Source organism: Salmo salar, chromosome ssa12, assembly GCF_905237065.1.
Source record: "Salmo salar chromosome ssa12, Ssal_v3.1, whole genome shotgun sequence".
Lineage (NCBI taxonomy): Eukaryota > Metazoa > Chordata > Actinopteri > Salmoniformes > Salmonidae > Salmo > Salmo salar.
Window position 1 is genome coordinate 31,277,381 of NC_059453.1, and position 16,733 is coordinate 31,294,113.

Below are 16,733 nucleotides of genomic sequence, written 5' to 3' on the forward strand. Positions count from 1 at the left end.
TGGGTTGTCTGGTGGACCTCAGATGGCTTCAAAAGAGATTTACAGGAATTTGCCATGATCATTTTGAGATTGCTGAGGTATTGTTTTATAACTCAAGTGAAACAAGTAATTTAGATTTAAACAGGCAGCCCAATTCTGATATTTTTCCCACTAATTGGTATTCTGTCCAATCACATGAGATCTTTTTCAGAGCTGATCTGATTGGTCAAAATACCAATTAGTGAAATCAAGATCATAATTGGGCTGCCTATGTAAACACAGCCAAACACATGTATTACACATACTCACATTGAGTATTTGAAAACAAGAACATGATCAAATTAACTGTTTGGTGGTTATCTTACAGTGAACGTTGGAGGAGAAGTAGATTGTCCAGCCATAGACAGTCCAATGTACTTGATTGTGTCAGTTTCTGTTGGAAGGCAAAATGCAGACTTGCAGAATCAACTAGTGTTTCTCATTTTCAAGATCTTGTTGACATTTCAGCCATATTTTAATACTCTGACAAATATCAATTAGTCATGGTTACCGTGATAGGTGTTACATGTTCTAACAATTCGTATAATTATTCATTTTGTTAAGGTAACCACCTTTCTAAATTGCAGTCCAGTAAGTACAGTATAGTGTATCATCAACATCCATCTCTACCTTGAGGAGTGTAACAGTCTGTACAGTTTGTTCGGTTTTGAGCACATCTACAGATTCCACCAGATCCGTTCTTCTGATATGGAGCACTGACCATTACCCTGTGGGTGAGAAATAACAGTATACACTGACCATTACCCTGTGGGTGAGAAATAACAGTATACACTGACCATTACCCTGTGGGTGAGAAATAACAGTATACACTGATCATTACCCAGTGGGTGAGAAATAACAGTATACACTGATCATTACCCTGTGGGTGAGAAATAACAGTATACACTGACCATTACCCTGTGGGTGAGAAATAACAGTATACACTGATCATTACCCAGTGGGTGAGAAATAACAGTATACACTGATCATTACCCAGTGGGTGAGAAATAACAGTATACACTGACCATTACCCTGTGGGTGAGAAATAACAGTATACACTGACCATTACCCTGTGGGTGAGAAATAACAGTATACACTGACCATTACCCTGTGGGTGAGAAATAACAGTATACACTGATCATTACCCAGTGGGTGAGAAATAACAGTATACACTGACCATTACCCTGTGGGTGAGAAATAACAGTATACACTGACCATTACCCTGTGGGTGAGAAATAACAGTATACACTGATCATTACCCTGTGGGTGAGAAATAACAGTATACACTGACCATTACCCTGTGGGTGAGAAATAACAGTATACATTGGTTGATTTAGATCAGCCTGTGTCACTACTTACATATACATTCAGTTTATTAGGTACACCCTTTACCTCTAGAACAGCCTGAATTCTTCGGGTCATGGGTTCTACAAGGTGTCGGAAACGTTTGTTGCTCAATTGGTACTATGGGACCTGACGTGTGCCAGGAAAAAATTCCCCACACCAGTACACCACCACCGTTGGTACCAGGCAGGATGGATCCATGGACCTATGCAGCTTACGCCAAATCCTGATTCTACCATCAGGATGAAGCAACAGGAACCGGGATTCATCGGACCAGGCAATGTTTTTCCACTCCTCAATTGTCCAGTGTTGGTCATGTGCCCACTGGAGCCTCTTCTTGTTGCTTTTAGCTGATAGGAGTGGAACCCGGTGTGGTCGTCTGCTGCAATAGCCCTTTGCCTTAATGACAGCTTTGCACACTCTTGGTATTCTCTCAACAAGAACTTTGAAAGTTTCTTCAAGTGCAGTCGCAAAACCCATCAAGCGCTATGATGAAACTGGCTCTCATGAGGACCGCCACAGGAAAGGAAGACCCAGAGTTACCTCTGCTGCAGAGGATAAGTTCATTAGAGTTAACTGCACTTCAGATTGCAGACCAAATAAATGCTTCACAGAGTTCAAGTAACAGACACATCTCAGCAGGAGACTGTGTGAATCAGGCCTTCATGGTCAAAAAGAAGCCACTACTGAAGGACACCAATAAGAAGAAGAGACTTGCTTGGGCCAAGAAACATGAGCAATGGACATTAGACCGGTGGAAATCTGTCCTTTGGTCTGATGAGTCCAAATTTGAGATTTTTGGTTCCAACCACCGTGTCTTTGTGAAGGGATGAGTAGGTGAAGGGATGATCTCTGCATGTGTGGTTCCCACTGGAAGCATGGAGGAGGTGGTGTGATGGTGCTTTCCTGGTGACACCGTCTGTGATTTATTTAGAATTCAAGGCACACTTAACCAGCATGGCTACCACAGCATTCGGCAGCGATACACCATCCCATCTGGTTTGCGCTTAGTGGGACTATAATTTCTTTTCCAACAGGATAATGACCCAAAACACACCTCCAGGCTGTGTAAGGGCTATTTGACCAAGAAGGAGCGTGATGGAGTGCTGCATCAGATGACCTGGCCTCCACAATCACCCAATCTCAACACAATTGAGATGGTTTGGGATGAGTTGGACCGCAGAGTGAAGGAAAAGCAGCCAACAAGTGCTCAGCATGTGTGGGAACTCGTTTAAGATTGATGGGAAAGCATTCCTCATGAAGCTGGTTGAGAGAATGCCAAGAGTGTGCAAAGCTGTCATCAAGGCAAAGGGTGGCTACTTTGTAGAATATAAAATCTAAAATATATTTTGATTTGTTTAATACCTTTTTGGTTACTACATTATTTTATATGTGTTATTTCATAGTTTAATGTCGTCACTATTATTCTACAATGTAGAAAATAGTTTAAAAAAATAAGAAAACCCCTTGAATGAGTAGGTGTGTCCAAATTTGTGATTGGTACTGTATATAGTGCTGTTTGCAGACATACGTGCATTTTTCTGGTTATTTTTGTTTCCTCAGGTGTGTAATTCTGTTTTGCAGATTAAGTTTGTAACATAATGCATTGCATTTTTCACAACTATGATAACAGTAACACTTGCCCTTTCTCCTTGCCAGATATGAATTGCAGGACTTTGTATCCAAAGAAATCCTGTTCCTCCCCTTTGTAGATTTTTGGGTTTGCTTCATCAATGTTGAAAGCCATTGAAGAGACAGCTGGCAAAGAAGGGTAGAGAAGCACAATCAGATGATTAGCTAGGTGTCCATCCAATTGGTGACAGATTTTCATGCGAATATTCTAAAACCTCCATAAAAACAATATGCACTCTTTCTCACCAGAGATCAAATTGACTTGTTGAGGATAAAAGTGTATGCGTGATGACATTGTGCACATAAAAAAGCTAGATTTAAATTAAAAAAAACAACAATTTGATGAGCATGTCACCAGAATAAGACCCTCGATATTTATTGGAAATTATCATCAAGCTCATTATCTTGCACTTTCACCACCCTGTGAAGTTCATCATAATTGATTTAATCAGTAGACTAATAAAATGCATGCTTTCCCGGTGAGTCGTAGTGGGAGGACATTTTAGACATTTTTTTTTTTTTTTTAGACATTTTAGTCATTTAGCAGACGCTCTTATCCAGAGCGACTTACAGTAATGAATGCATACATTTCATACATTTCATTTCATGCATTTTTTTGTACTGGCCCCCCGTGGGAATCGAACCCACAACCCTGGCGTTGCACACACCATGCTCTACCAACTGAGCCACAGGGAAGCCAGGACAACACAGCATGTTATCGCATGACTCGATATGACTATTATATCAATACTTCTCTCATGATTCAGTAAAAAAAAGATCCCACCTTATCTAGTTTCCATCAGGCCTGTCATCTTAGATATCAGATCTTCCATACAACATTGGGAAATTGGCATAATTTACCGTGCACTATGTTAGATTTATTTTCACTGAGCATTATCTATCAACAATTGAATATATTTCTACATCATCTACAGCAGGAGCTGCGTGAATTAATTAATTATCCCTGTCTGTCCTGTAGACTAAGTTCGCAGTGTATCAGTACAGAAATATAGACTATCAATTTATCATCACCAGCCAATCACACTACACCAGAGCTCCACGCTAGCCATTCAAACTTCCCGGAAGTTCTCATTGCCAACGCTGTAGCCTATTTTATACTCAGCATGCAAAAGCAAACTGCTTATCCCCTCGAATATTCGTTAAAAAAAAAATAATTGCTCAAAATAAGTGACCAAACTTTAATGCTATTACTGGGACTCGCATTGAGCTAGGCAACTCATCTAAGAGCTATTAGGAATGGAGAGAGGAGAGGGTACGCGAGGCCAGTGGAGCTGATGCCAGTGGAGATGCGTGAATTGTGCAGGACAGGAACCGTGAAGATCGAGAGATGTGTAAATAAGAAATTAGGGTAATTAATATATTCATCGTATAATTCGTAGGCCTATGCTGCCATACCACCTGACCTGTGCTATGCAAGACAGAGGCAAATAATATCCATTAGAGACAGATTTTGATATCATATGGGCCTTCATAATATAGGCCTACTATCACAAATTGAATTGAATTGATTTTGGGTAACAGACATGTACAACAAAATGTACAATGTGAACCCAGAGGATATCACTGTAAAGTATTAAAACGCATGTTTCCAAAGTGATCCTCGATGGTAAAAACAATAACACATATAATGATTAAAAGGCAAGATAAAATTACAAACAACAATATATCCATTCATTTATATTGACATCCTAAAAAGTGGCACTATTCACTGCAGTTTTCCTTAGCCTTAAGAATCATTCCATATTCATTTTACATTAAAACAATCTATTCATTGCACATCATAACTATCATTCAAATAAATACACCTGACCGGCAGTAGGGGGCACAAGGGGCAGTGGAGTGGTTTCTCTTAGACAACCTTGTCCAAATGAAAACCTTTGCCTGCTTTTTAAAGCTATTTCTACTTTTTCTTTGATTGATCTCCAAGGGGAGGCTATTCCATAGACAAATGCCTGTATCGAAAAATGTGCCCCTCGCAGTACTGTTTACTCTTGGGATTTTACAAGACATAACACTAGCTCTGGTATTGTAACTGTGTTGGTTAAAGACCATATCAATGTGTTTTTTCATATAACCTGGGGCACAATCATTTAAGATATCAAACATATGATTAAGTTTAAATTGGTCCACTCTGGACTCCAAAGGCAACAAGCCCACCTCCCGGAACTCCTGTACCCCTATGTGGGTCCTAGGGTGGACATTTAGCATATACCTGATAACATTATTTTGCATGACCTGCATTCTCTTTTTTTTTTTTTTTTGATAGCCCACTATACCAAGCAGAGCAGGCAAAATTAAAATTACACTGAATCAAGGTTGAGACAAGCAGCTTCTTAACTTTGATCCTTAAATATCTGGTGTTACGATATAAAAACGTCAATTTGTTCACCATTTTAGATTTTTTTTTTGCAGAAATCAGGTCTCCAGAAAGGGATTGATCTAGTTTTAGATTCAATCTTCTTGTCTGCACAGTTTACCTTTATCTTGTCAGCCCTAAGCAATCTACGTTTTGTTCCAAAAAAAAAAAAAAAAAATCGATGTAGTTTTTCCCAAATGTAGCGACAAATTTGTTGTCAGAGGGTCTCCTCTATGTAAACTGTATCATTCCCTGATACAAGTATGGCTGAGTCATCAGCATAAAGCAGGAGTTTCCACTTTACTGTATCTGGCATATCATTAACGTATGTAAGAAATGAGAGAGGCCCTAAAATTGATCTCTGCAGTACTCCACAGGATATTTCTTTGGCCTCTGACAGAACATCACCAACATTACATACTTGTGTTCTGTTGGTCAGATAAGACCTAAACCAATTCCCTGCTGCATAATTTAGACCCATGCATTTCAGTTTCATCAGGAGAATATCATGGTCCAGTGTCAAAAGCTTTCTGCAAGTCTAACATGACCATACATGTATAGTTCCCCTTCTCACTTTCATGCTTGATGTAGTCAAACAGGTGGATCAGGCAAGTATCAGTGGAATGAGCTGTTCTAAAGCCAGATTGGAGTTCATAAAGAAGTTTGTGATCGAGAAGGTATTCCTAAAGTTGATTAAAAACGAATCTCTCAACTTTGGATAAGGTGCTGAGGATCAACACAGGCCTGTAGTTTCCTACATTTGTTTTACTGCTCTTCTTGTGGAGCGGAACCACCCGGGCTGTTTCGAGATCATTGGGAAATGTACCACTACTAATAGAAAGGTTTACAATATGCGTTATCATTTTAGCAGTGACACAAGCACTATGCTTTATGAATCTTGCCGGAAGGTTGTCCAGCTCAGTTGCTTTGTCTGTGCTCATTAAGCATAGTAGATTGGAAACAAGCTAAATGTTACTTTGAGAGTTTACAGCTTAATCATATGACAAGGTTTGGATATCTCCACACTTTATGTGAACAAACAAATCACAAATGTCTCAAGCCACCACTTTTGAATTCTTCCTTACCACAGTTTGGCCATAGTTTTTTAGCTTGCTTTGTGGTGTTTGGGCCATGCGATGTGTGTACTTCGCCACAGAGTAGCAGACTGAAAGTAACAAGCAGCTTGTTGGTGTTGACGCCGGTTATCCAATGCCTAAGTTTTTATTAGCCAACGTTTTTAGGAAAAGAGAAGTGTGACTTGCTCGTGTGTTTGAAATGCGCTGGTGGCTTTAAACGCTGGGTCCTTTTGACGGGTATGCTTGTGAGTTTGCTTATTCTCTCTATGTCCTTTCAGAACGTTTCCTAAAGTAAATTCATTCATTTCTGTTGTTGTGCATTATGATGAGACTGTCGTGTTATCAATTTGGCCGAGCGCTTGGCCTCTGGCCATGGTACTGATATTGTCACTCCCACCGCGGAGACGCACAAAACAGCTAATCAATGTGCTGGCACATCATCTGGATGACACAGGTGAGCATTAACGTGTCTCCATTTTACCTGGGCTTCTCCCAAATCGTTACAACATACCATATCGGTGGCGCTGAATTACATTTAGGATAACAGTTGGTTAAAGACGTTCTTGCCATGGGCCCCATCATTGTTTAGTCCAGCCCAAATAAATGGTGCTGGTCCAGTGTGTGTTGGAAACTTCATTGTTAATGCTTTGCTTATTGGTTATGTGGTCCATTGCCACAGAACCATGTTGGTGGACGATTTGTTGAATATATTATATATATCCTAACTAGAAATATAGCATCGAAGAGTGCCCTCCTTTGAAAAAAGAATGACCCGCAGCTGATCATAGTCTGGCACAGGCGTTGGTGTAAACAAAGTTCCGTCTGTAAGATGTGCACATGGTTGAAAAGGTGCATAAACGTATTTTGAGGAATCCTCATTTCAACATTTTTGACTGAACATAGGTGTGCTATAGGCTACTGTGGTTCAACCAGAACTGCCATCAAAAGTGAATGTAGCTGTAACATTGTAAATAACTTCTTTATGACTTTTTCACCATGAAAAATGGGTGATAAATGGCCAATAGTTCATGCCTATCATTGACTGTCTCAAAAACATGAATGCATTATAAAGCGTTATCTAGGTTTAAAAGATTAAGTGACCTATGTTTCCAACCAACTATTGCCTCAAAACCAAAAAGCTTTTTGGTGGAAGTGGGTTATTGTTATAGACGTAAAACCACAAATAAAGATATGACTAGTTCTGTGAATTAAATTTAGAGCATTAGATTTTATTGGGGGCCCCATTAGCCCACGCGAATGACTACATTAGGCACCTTCCTTTCACATAAATTATCCCTGTGCAAGTTAAGCATCCATCTTGAAAACATATCCTCCACTACTTCAACTATACTTATTGATTACTATGGTGTGAAAGGTTCAACATACTGGAGTATTTCACACTGAGGAAAAGCTCACATTTTCTTTACTGTAATATAAAATATATAGTAATGAAAGTAATTTAGTTGAGCTGATGTTTTGTCCAACCCCTTTAATATGTAATTGAATATTAAGCTGAGGGAAATCCTGTGAGTCGGCGCTTACCCATGGCTGTCATCCAGGTGAGCAGAGAGAGGGGTCCCTGCCCGGACATTCTCCTTCGCTTTGTTCACTAGCATGCAGTGAGGAAAATATTGCAACACTCAACCTTTGCAAATGAAACTTACTTGTCTTCCTGCACTTTGTTTCCTGTGTGCCTCTTCTTATAGGAAGGAGGTGTCGCCACCCCCAAAAATATCTACCCCTTGACTTTTTTCACATTTTGTTGAACAGCCTGTATTTAAAATGTATTAAATAGATTTTATTTTTATTTTTTCACTGGCCTACACACAATAAATACACCATAATGAGTACGGTTACATGCACACAATAATCTGATTATTGTGGATATTCAGATTAAAATAATAGTTAGATTAAAACATTTACATGCTTTGGAAGAATAACAATTTCTTAATAATTCTGTTTAAATGGACGCTTCTGAAATCAGGCTACCTGATGGCACTCTGATAAATGCAGAAAATCGGCAATCAAAATAAATGTTCTTCCACAGTGAACATGTTATTTTTGGGAAGCATATTTGATTATGAATTCTAACATATAAAGTTTATGAGAAAATGTATTAAAAATGAAAAGATGGAATGTCTTGAGTCAATTCAACCCTTTTGTTGTGGCAAGTCTAAGTAAAAATGTGCTTAACAAGTTACATAATGAGTTGCATGGAATAATAGTGTTGAACATGATTTTTGAATGACTACATCATCTCTGTACCCCACACATACAATTATCTGTAAGGTCTCTGTCGAGCAGTTATTTTCAAACACCAGGGAGGTTTTACAATGCCTCACAAAGGCGGCCACATATTGGTAGATGGGTAAAAATAAAATAAAAAACAGATACGAAATAACCCTTTGAGCACGGTGAAGTTATTAATTACACTTTGGATGGTGTATCAATACACCCAGTCACTACAAAGATACAAGCGTCATTCCTAACTCAGTTGCCGGAGAAGAAAGAAACCGCTCAGGGATTTCAGCACGACTTTAAAACAGTTACAGAGTTTAATGGTTGTGATTCCAAAACATGCATCTTGTTTGCAACACGGCACTAAAGTAATACCTCAAAAGATGTGGCAAATCAATTAATTTTTTGTCCTAAATACAAAGTGCAATGTTTGGGGCAAATCAAATACATCACATTACTGAGTACCACTCTCCATATTTTCAAGCATAGTGGTGGCTGCATCATGTTATGGGTATGTTTGTAATCATTAAGGTCTGGGGAATTTTTCAGGATAATTTTTTTTTTACAAATTGGAGCAAGTACTGGCAAAATCCTAGAGGAAAACCTGGTTCAGTCTGCTTTTCATCAGACACTGGGAGATGGATTCACCTTTCAGCAGGAAAATAACCTAAAACACAAGGCCACATCTACACTGGAGTTGCTTACCAAGAAGACAGTGAATGTTCCTGAGTGGCTGAGTTACTGTTTTGACTTAAAAGATCCGAAAATGGTTGTTGGTCATTGCTAGACAGAGCTTGAAGAATTTATAAAAGAATAATGGAAAAATGTTGCACAATCCATGTATGGAAAGCTCTTTAGAAACATACCCAGAAGGACTCACAGCTGTAATCGCTTCCAAAGGTGATTCTAACATGTATTGACTCAGGGTTGAATACTTTTCCAATCAAGATATATTAGTGTTTAAGTTTTCATTAATGTTTTACAAATGAGCAAATTTCCCTTCCACTTTGACATTACAATGTATTTTTTTGTAGATCGTTGACAACAAATGACAATTAAATCCATTTGAATCCCACTTTGTAACAACAACATTTGGAAAAAGTCAAGGGGTGTTAACACTTTCTGAAGGCGCTGTACATTTTTTTTGCTCGTTCCTCTTTTGCATGATTGGTGTTGGTACATTCCCTGAGCCCCTTCTTTTACACTTCCCCAGTGAGAATACCTAAGTATCAAATGTGAGAAAACTGAGAAGAAAAGCGGCACAGACTACATACTACACCCAATCTATAACAATGTCTTATTTGAGTCAGAACAGGTGGCTGGAAGTGATGTTTTGAATGAGGCAACAACAAACATATGAGAAAGGTTAGAGACACAGGACAGGAGTGCTTCTGTGGTTTATAATTACTATACTATAGATACTATAGAACAAAAAGAAGTTGACACTAGATAGTAAACAATGCCGGAAAAACGTTTGTCCAAACAAACTTCCAGAAGAACTCAAGGCACTCATGTAGTGGAAAATGTTTAAAGCCTTATGGCTTATGCATGGCAAGAATAAAAAAAACACTGACGCGTTGTGGCTACAGCAGCCTTCGTCAGGGTGACCCTGAGCTTATTTGGCTATTCAGTTGAGTTTCATTTTATTTCACATATGAATATATATCAAATTTTGCCCCAATTGCCACATTGACATTTGCTTTAATAAGACAAGTAGAGTATGATAGCTCAGCACACAAAAAAACCCATCTGTGAGAAGATGGGTTTCGGTACTTTTTTAACCACAATGCTCTTTGGCTATGTAGAGACATTAGTTTGACACTGACACGTACAGTGTGAACTGTTGATTAGTTTCGATACCCTCATGTTGCTCTAATAAGTTAAGTAGAGTATGATAGTTCAGCACACAAATAGTCTGTGAGAAGATGGGTTTTGGTACCTTTTTAACCACAATGCTCTTTGGCTATGTAGAAACATCCGTTTGATACTGTACAGTGTGAACTGTTGATTAGTTTCAATACCCTCATGTTTGCTGTTTGTGCAGTTTTGCATTTTGTAATTGATGTGTCTGTCTTTGTAATTACAGGCCTCATTAAGGTTAAATATAAGAAATAATACAAGAAATCTTACATAAGTGTTGATAAACCCATTGTGTGTTTTATCTGTCAGTGCACCGCTTATTGCAGTGTGTTGCATAGTGCAAAATTGAGGATGTCGTCTGGGGATTTCAACATTCCCCTTCTGTTTGTGTCTACACACCATCACAGAAGTTTTGTGTTGTCTCTTTCTTCCCGCCTCCTCTTCGACCCTAGCCCAGGTAATTTGTTGCCATTTTTGTGTTGGTTTTCTTCATAGTTGCTTATTTTAACACCTTTGGGTTTTAGAAAAGTGCTATAAAATCATATGTATTAAACTAAAAGCCTCATTTCTGCAATTGAAGAACTGTAGTTTCATTTAGCCCTACATTTCTACTGATCTAGTTAGAAATAACAGAACTAAGTAGTCCCACTCTGTATCTGTGACTTCTGTATTCTTTGTGGGATTAAGTATATTCTATTTCCTGTCGTTTCTAGTCTTTTGGTTTCATAATTGATATAAAAAAGATGTTTTCTCTTATAGGTCAAGCAGCCTGTAGACCATAGAATTTGATCAAGGTGATCTGGCCACCGAAGGAAACCACCATCCTACCCAACATTTGATTACTGAACTTTACTCAAAACTTTCTCTTTATCTGTTGCTATTTGTGGAAAGTTTCATCATAATAACAGTACAAAAAACATTATAGTCTCTGAACCAGCTTGGAATATTGTTTTGATTGGTTGATTTTTATCCTGTCTTTCCTGTAGCCTGTTGGGTTAAAGGCTAATTATCTGTGCAACTTTAAACTAGCTTAATAGCGTAAAGGAAAAAAAATGTAATGCCAATACGAATTGAATTTACAATGAGAGTAATTTTGTGCAAATCAATGAATATCAGTATTTCATTGTTTGTGTTGATTTATTTGACCCCTCCACCCCCACTCTTACCCTGTTTGAAGGATAACTTTTTTTGTTGCGCACACATCCACTCCAACTTAATGTGATACAGAAATACAACTGCATTGACAGACACTAGTTTGACAATGAGACAAGATGCTGAGGACACATATAAATATTTACAAACAAATAAACTACATATCAACCCATCTGAGAAGATTTACATCCAATTTACAAAAATCATCAAATGACAAATAGGAGGAGTGAATGTTTTGGGGTAATGTATATCAATATTGTCAAGTCTACTCCTGCTGCTCCCCTCCAGCTTTCGATGTCGCCGGTATACTAACCACCGGCATCAATCATTATGCACACCTGCACGTCATCAGCAGGCACACCTGGACTCCATTACCTCACTTATTACTGGCAGCTTCATTAAATAGTACCCGCAAAACACCAGTCTCAACGTCAACAGTGAAGAGGAGACTCTGGCATGCTGGCCTTCTAGGCAGAGTTACAAAGAAAAAGCCATATCTCAGACTGGCCAATAAAAATAAAAGATTAAGCTGGGCAAAAGAACAGACACTGGACAGAGGAAGTCTGCCTAGAAGGCCAGGGTCCCGGAGTCGCCTCTTCACTGTTGACGTTAAGACTGGTGTTTTGCAGGTACTACTTAATGAAGCTGCCAGTTGAGGACATGTGAGGGGTCCGTTTCTCAAAATAGACACTAATGTACTTGTTCTCTTTCTCAGTTGTGCACCAGGGCCTCCCACTCCTCTTTCTATTCTGGTTATAGACAGTTTGTGCTGTTCTGTGAAGGGAGTAGTACACAGCTTTGTACGAGATCTTCAGTTTCTTGCCAATTTCTCACATGGAATAGACTTCAATTCTCAGAACAAGAATAGCCTGACGAGTTTCAGAAGAAAGTTATTTGTTTCTGGCCATATTGAGCCTGTAATTGAACCCACAAATGCTGATGTTCCAGATACTCAACTAGTCTAAAGGCCAGTTTTATTGCTTTTTTAAATCAGGACAACAGTTTTCAGCTGTGCTAACATAATTGCAAAAGGGTTTTCTAATGATCAATTAGCCTTTTAAAATGATAAACTTGGATTAGCACATCATGCCATTGGAACACAGGAGTGACGGTTGCTGATAATGGGCCTATGTAGATAAAACATTACAAATCAACCATTTCTAACTACAATAGTCATTTACAACATTAACAATATCTACACTGTATTTCTGATCATTTTTATGATATTTTAATGGACAAAAATGTGCTTTTCTTTCAAAAACAAGGACATTTCTAAGTGACCCCAAACTTTTGAACTGTAGTGTACATTATAATAACAAATCCATCACAGATCAGACTTGCAAAGACTAGGTTGCCAATCATACATCCCTGATTTTGCATTTCTTGATGTCGTGTTTCTGTTTGGTGTTGTTGCCAGGGCTAACTACAATGACAGAATAAAAAATAAAAAAATGTTTTAATGCACATGACCGTGGGAAAATCAGAACTGTGTCCATGGTGACCACGGAAACAATTAATTTAGACCCAAAACGGGTGTTTATTTGCTGAAATGTATGCCGTTGCCCAGCTATTAAAAGGGACTCTAGGGCTATTTGAGTTTTACGGTAAGTATAAGCACTGTAATTAAGTGCATGTATTGTCAAAAGTGGATCACGTTAATAAATGGATCACTAATCACTTTAAACAATGGCACTTTAAATAATGGCACTTTAATCATGTTTACATATCTTACATTACTCACATCACATGTATATAATGTATTTTATACCATCTACTGCACCTTGCCTATGCCGCTCGGCCATAGCTCATCCATATATTTATATGTACATATTCTCATTCACCCTTTAGATTAGTGTGTATTAGGTAGCTGTTGGGGAATTGTTAGATAACTTGTTAGATTTGTGTGTATTAGATAGTTTTTGGGAATTGTTAGATATTACTGCACTGTTGGAACTAGAAGCACAAGTATTTCGCTACACTCACATTAACACCTGCTAACCAAGTGTATGTGACCAATAACATTTGATTTGATGTGGACTTGTGCGTAGAAAGTGACTTTTTTTGAAAAAGTAATTTCTTTAAGGTCTTTACAGGTAATGTTGGTGTATTAGGATGTGGATAAGGTATTTTAGATTAATTTCTACATTAAATGGGATCCTATGGGCAAATGGCATAACATGATATGCCTATAAAGTATCTATATCTGGGATATGGACCACAAACTGTCTTGGGATATCAAACAGTATAGGTAAGTTCTGAAACAGGTACACTTCAAATGGGGGATATCCTCTTGTAAGTGGTGAGATTGCTCTTTGCTGAAACTCCAGATAGTGGCTTTAAATAAATCTAATGGGGTTTATACAACCATATTTTTTGATAACCCCCACTTAATCAAATAACTGATGTTTTACAAAAAACATCTATACAGGTGTACTGTATTGACAATTTCACAATAACGCGAGATCACATTTCCAGCATGGCCGACAACCAGACCTCCATTGACTGCCATAGGAAGCAAACTGGTAATTAATAAATAAGTGAGCATTGCATTTGCAGTTCCTAAATAAATACAAATATTTACGTCACCTCTGAACGAGCTCCGGCAACTCGTGGCTCAGCTGGCTAGCTTTACTGACATTGCTAGACCGTGGTCGCGTTGCTAGCCCTCGGCGCGTTCCAGGTAGCAGGTTGACACGGGTGCGTTCATTGCTGCTGCTTCTTCTATGAAGTTTAACGGCGGTTGGCATCCAATTTGTTGCATTACCGCCACCTACTAGACTGGAGTACAACTCCCTTATACTTTGCTTGATAGATAAAATGTAAAAAAAAGAAGAAATACCCTACCATCTAACACTACACTCACTAATTTCAAAATTATAGAAAATAAAATGAACACCACCCTACTCCACTAATTAAATGTATTTATTCCTACATCACCACTTAACACACCCTGATGTCAAGTCTCGCACAACCAAATACCTCTCTGCAGCTGCCACTACAACCTCAATTTTCTGTGACTTCCGTTCCATCCCAGCCGTACAGTTGATAACCATTGCTATAAATGCTAAAAATCCAATCTTACTGAACCTTATATCACTTTTTGGCTTATCCCTCTGTATTGGTATATCTCTACTACTCTCACCACTCCTCCCCCTTAACCCATCTTCCTCTACTTGCTTCACTGCCTCAGCATATGACAACTTCTGCACTACTCTAACCCTGGAAACCTCAACCTGCCTCTCTCGTACAGGACATTTCTGATCCCCAGCCCATTGGGCACCCCTACAATTAACACATTCCAATACTTTCCCCAATACTACACATTCCTTTGTCTCATGCTCTTCTGCACACTTCTCACACCTTGGACCCTCCCTCCTACACACTGCTGCCACATGCCCATAAGCTTGACATCTGTAACATTGTAATGTATTCGGCACATACACTCGTACAGGATAACTTATATATCCTAGCTTCACTTTGTCAGGCAAAGACTCAACTGCAAAACTCAACAGAACAGACAATGACTTCTGTTTCCCACTGTCGCCACCCTTTCTGCGTCACATCAAACGACGAGCATCACTTACACCGGGAATCTTTCCCCTCAGCTGGTCAACTTTTGTATTTACTGCTACCCCAGTTATCACTCCTTTCATCAGCGCCCTTTTCTTGAGAGCGAAACAATTCACTTTTCTTGCCCCCATTTGTTTTACTCTGAGCGCCTTCTCCCTCTGACCAGCAGAAACACAAACACTTATCACTAGACCACTTCTGGTTACCTTCACCGATTCCACATTACCCAACTATTTTTTCACCCACAGTGAAACCACAAATGGATCAGCCAAAAGGCAAGTGTCCATTTCTTCCATAAACTTCATTCCTACTGTCACAGACTCATCTTTATCCTGACCCTCGGTGCATACCTCGGTCTCCGATAGCTTCACCACACCTACCGCCTCCTATACTTCACCCTCATTCACTTCCATTTCTCCTCCTGTCTTCAGCTCCCTCTGCTTACACATTTCCCCCTTCTTCTTTAACAAACCATTCTTATCCGACTCAAGCTCACCCTCTTCTTCCCTCTCTCTCTTAGACCTTCTCTCCCTCTCCATTTCCCTCCATTCCTCCTTCGTTTTCCAAGTACACCTCTCCTATTGATAATACTGCACTACTCCTAACCACCATCTCGTTCCCGCCTTGTCCAGGGACTCCATTTCCGTCCTCTCCCTCTGCATTCATTGCTAGGCTGCGGTTGCGTTGCTAGCCCGCGGGCTCGTCGCAGGTCTGCATGGGTGTGTTCCAGGTGGTCTTCATTGCTTCATCATTTCTGCGTGTATTATAACAGATTAGCATAATTGGTTCAGATTATTTGATGATTTATTGGCCTCTACTTTTATTTATATTTTACAAATCCCAAATCACTATTGCAGGGCTGACCAACTCTGTTCCTGTTCCTGGAGAGCTACCATCCTGTAGGTTTTCGCTCCAAACCCAGCAGGGTTTCGCTCCAAACCCAACTAACGTGATTCAACTTATCAACCAGTTAGTTCGGCGTGCTAGATAAGGGTCTGAACGAAAACCTACACTCCCATTCAAACCCAGAATCCTATACTGGATTTCTCCAGACTTCCAAGACAAGATTTGGATGGATGGCCACGCGAGGCTAGTGTTGAACATAACACCTAGCCACATACTGGTAGTGTTCCTGCCTGATTACGTTGAAGACGTTGCATTGCATCAACCAATGGTTGTGCGCCACGTCATCGACTATTAGGCATTACATTCCTATATCATATGATGTGGTTAGCTGATATGTTAAACACCTATCCAAGCTTTGCGAGATCTGGAAGGCGTCTGCAATGTAGTCAGGCAGGAATGCCACCCATATGATATAGCGGAGCGGTATAGAGATCTAATGCCCCGACTGCGCAGTCGATTACGTGGCATGCAAATCACGTGCTATGCAACTATTGGTTGATGCAATGCATTATCTGCAATTTGGTCAGGGCCTGGAAAATGACCCTCAACTAGCTGAATCA

At 39.4% G+C, this 16,733-nt stretch overlaps 1 protein-coding gene and 1 long non-coding RNA gene across 3 annotated transcripts in view; one reads left to right on the forward strand and one right to left on the reverse strand.

Moving 5' to 3' along the window:
* Positions 1–14,403, reverse strand: part of LOC106564975 (integrin alpha-L) — a 37,786-nt gene extending 23,383 nt beyond the window's left edge. Inside the window, exons 1-4 of one of the 2 annotated variants that reach the window (XM_045691259.1) lie at positions 14,284–14,403; positions 3,006–3,120; positions 649–746; positions 345–412 (exon numbers count right to left, since the gene is read on the reverse strand). In XM_045691259.1, the coding sequence (XP_045547215.1) occupies positions 345–412; positions 649–746; positions 3,006–3,109 (270 nt within the window). In that variant the 5' untranslated portion in view covers positions 3,110–3,120; positions 14,284–14,403. Of the gene's footprint in view, positions 1–344; positions 413–648; positions 747–3,005; positions 3,121–7,989; positions 8,863–14,283 lie in introns of those variants that run through there. The other variant, XM_045691258.1, reaches the window with a different exon arrangement.
* On the forward strand, positions 6,672–12,112 carry LOC123725474 (uncharacterized). Its single transcript, XR_006757965.1, has 3 exons — positions 6,672–6,901; positions 10,855–11,002; positions 11,305–12,112. It is a non-coding gene; the product is annotated as an uncharacterized lncRNA (long non-coding RNA).
* Positions 14,404–16,733: the final 2,330 nt, after the last annotated feature.